General features: G+C 53.0%; 2 protein-coding genes across 2 annotated transcripts in view; one reads left to right on the forward strand and one right to left on the reverse strand.

Moving 5' to 3' along the window:
- The window catches only part of LOC113205788 (netrin-3-like), a 94,938-nt gene that overhangs the window by 80,078 nt on the left and 11,662 nt on the right, over positions 1 to 3,198 (forward strand). The window lies entirely within an intron of this gene.
- On the reverse strand, positions 1,478 to 3,020 carry LOC113206415 (uncharacterized). Its single transcript, XM_052271706.1, has 4 exons — positions 2,765 to 3,020; positions 2,472 to 2,645; positions 1,933 to 2,103; positions 1,478 to 1,767 (listed from the first exon to the last, which is right to left on the reverse strand). The coding sequence occupies exons 1-4, from the start codon at positions 2,867 to 2,869 to the stop codon at positions 1,606 to 1,608; spliced, it is 612 nt and encodes a 203-aa protein (XP_052127666.1). The 5' UTR covers positions 2,870 to 3,020; the 3' UTR covers positions 1,478 to 1,605.

Raw genomic sequence — 3,198 nt, forward strand, 5'->3', positions numbered from 1 at the left:
GCGGGGCGGAGCGGGGCGGGGGCATTCGGCTAATTGGGATCGCATCACGGCACCCCAGCCCTGCCCTGCCCTTGCCCCCGGCCCGGCGGCGCGCTGGCCCTTGCCACTTGGCAGCCCCACGCCCCGCCCCGCCACGACATCCGCGCCCTCGTCTGCACTTCCGGTGTCCTTCCGGCCCCGGCGGCGGCGGAGGGCGTGCGGTGCTGCCAGCAGGGGATGCACACGAGGCTCTCTGAGCCGCTGATCTGACCGAACTGCAGCAGACAAAATTTGCGGAATAACTGTCTAAATTCTGTAAGGCTCAAAACGATTTTTATCTTCTTTCGAAATGGCATTGGCTTTTTTTGTTATACTCAATTATTTGCGAGCAACACTTATGCTACTCATTTTGAAGTGCAGAACGTGAAGCGTAAATCGTGCGCACAAGTGCCGTGCACAAGCTGTAAAGTGCAATTTGTCGGGCGTTTCTCGAGGAAGTGGGATAGAGCCATATGATGTAGCAGCCGCCTTGCTGGCCGCAAGGAGTCCACCGCCCGGCCACGCGCGGCCCCGCCCGCACAGCTGCCCCTAACGGCCGCAGCCCGGCTGGGCTTTTCTGTCGACGCATCGCCATCTCCGCTGTGGTCCGGCGAGTATGGCGCCGAGTGTCGGGAACGGCCGCAGACTACTTGCTAGCGCGCGCCTCCGCTGCCTTCCTGCAACGCCGGCTAGACGGCCATCCACGTCATCTGCACATTTACCGCCTGAAAGAACGGCTCAGGTACACGGCAAACAAAAAAGAAAACGGAAAAAATAATAGTAAAAAAAAATATTTGTCTCGACTTGAATGGGGACACGGAGTTGTCTTTTTATCTCGCGCTTTTGCGGTTCCGCCGGTCGCACCGGAGAGCTTCTGGGCCGCACACACACTACTGTCGCCTGGAAGCATCCTGCAATACCCGGGAGGGGAGAAGAAGGGGCCTCCCCGGTGGGGCAGACACAATATGCTGTTTGCTGTTATCTTCGCAGTGCGTGGCCACGGAAAAAGGGGCCAAGGAAAATGAAACAGAGGAACGAAACAATGCAGCAGCAGCAGTGCGCGGAGCTGAAGGAGCAGCCCGCCCCCATCCCCGAGCACCTCATCAACTCCGCCGCTCCCCCGCTCGCCAGCCTCCCCCATTCCCCCGCTGACTTATTGCGATTGGGTGCTGCTGGTTGCCTATCTGCCTTTCCAGTCATTTGGCGCTGCTTATTTGTCGCGCCGGGCGCTGAGGCGAGGCGGGCCTGAAGGCGCCACTCCGCCGCGCGGCTCACCTCCTCGCCGCTGCGTGCTTTCGTTATTTCTCTATTATTATTTTTGGTGTTTTTACTTTGAAACGTCGAAACAAACAACCCGCCCCACTTCCAATCGCGGCTGGTTGGTGTACCGTCCCTCAGTGCAGCCGTGACCGACGGTGGGTCTGCCTGCCCTAGGCGCCTGGTGTGCCGTGAACCTTTGGGCCTATGACCTTGTCCATTGTGTTTCTGCTGCAGCCTATGTAGTTTCGAGCGAGCTGGGGTGGGGTCTTGTGAAACGTGATTAAAAAGTCGGAAGTTGAAGTCTGAGCACCATCGTTTAATGTTTTGCTACGTTTTCGGTATAGTTTTTGCGAAGAACCACAAGCACGCCACTGAGTTCTTCGTGGTATCCTTGACCAGACGGAGGCTCATTCGCCAAGTGCCGTAGAAAAACACTGGAATCTTTTTGAAAGAAAAGTCGGCTGAAATATTATTCATTTCGTAATATCCCTGAAATCAAAAGTTATCGTATTGATTAAACTACTTTTTAGTTGCTGAAAATGCCTACTGTTTCTAGTGCATGAATTTGAACATGTTTTGAAAGGTGCCCGATACGATTCCTCGAAATCAATCAAAGTATTCGAAATTAGCAGCACATTACTTATTTTTACTTACCGGAGGGATTGGGCAGTTTCTGTTTGGGTCGTTAAATATAGCAGTCATCAATTTTCGCCAGAATTGCGGGTCACTTTGCTGGATACTTTTGCAGAAGGAACCTGGCCTCATCACGTATGCATTCTCCTTCCATCCGCCGCGGGAACTCCACGAGGCCCAGTTCAAATCAATCTGTCGAAAGAATACCAGCTCATAGTCAAGATAGTGCCAACATGAGAGTGGACAAGTATTTCAAACTGTCGGTTTGACGACATTATTAACACCTTTGTCACTGCTGTCACGGTAAAAACAATGTCTGATTTTTTGAGGAAAGGGGGGAAACTTTGTGCAGGAACTCTATTTCATAGGAAAACTCATCAGATTCTGAGGAAAATCTTCTCGAAAAATTAGGAAAATTCCCGTCTTTTTTGAGGAGGCCCTGAAAATCTTAAGAGTTTTCCTCATATTATGGTAGTTCCACAAGGTTTTCCCCTTTTCCTCAAAAAAAATCAGACATTGTACTTACCGTAGTGTAAAAAGTGGGGGACCTTATCCCTTACATCATACGAGTCGTCGAGAGTCAAAAGGGTCGTGAAGTTCATCCAGTAGTGCCAAAGGTCCGGATTCCTCCGGTCGTGGTAGCCGCGGTGGAAGGTGTCCTTGAACAGCGGGCCGGGAGGGCCCGTGCTGATCGGGCAGCGTTCGTAGTGGTCGAGTATGATTCGAAACGGACCCTGATAGAAAAAAACTGGGTGATCTACTTTTCACAATGTAATCTACTCTTTCACATTGCCTGGAACCGGTGCCGTTTACTTTTCTAAACGTACAACAGTCTCACACTTAAGTCACTCACAGCGACGCTATGGATGAAGTGAGACGCCGGCGCCGCGGTGCTCGACGGCAGGGTCCGGTACTGGACCAGCAGCAGCGCGGCAAAGCAGACGACGCAGCGGGTCATGGTGAACGGCGACGCCGCCGACTCGAATGCGCGAGTACACACCGCGCCGTCGGGCGTACCGACCCTGCCGCGTGTCACATCGAGATTGTCGAGCGCTTTCGTTTAATGTGGCCGGCGAATAAGGGGACCCGAAGCACGCAATACAAATAAAGTACAGCTCTTACGTGTTTTATACAGAGAGAAACAATAGTGCGAGGTTTGTCATGACATGTGTCGTTGGACCAACAACATTTTGTCCTTGGAACAGCTTTACTCTGGAAACCCGCATGCCCTAGGCGCCTGGATTACACCGTCCCGCAGTGCAGCCGTGCGCGGCGGGTCTGCCTGCC

The sequence above is a fragment of the Frankliniella occidentalis genome, unplaced genomic scaffold (assembly GCF_000697945.3).
Source record: "Frankliniella occidentalis isolate FOCC.00 unplaced genomic scaffold, Focc_3.1 Scaffold169, whole genome shotgun sequence".
NCBI lineage: Eukaryota > Metazoa > Arthropoda > Insecta > Thysanoptera > Thripidae > Frankliniella > Frankliniella occidentalis.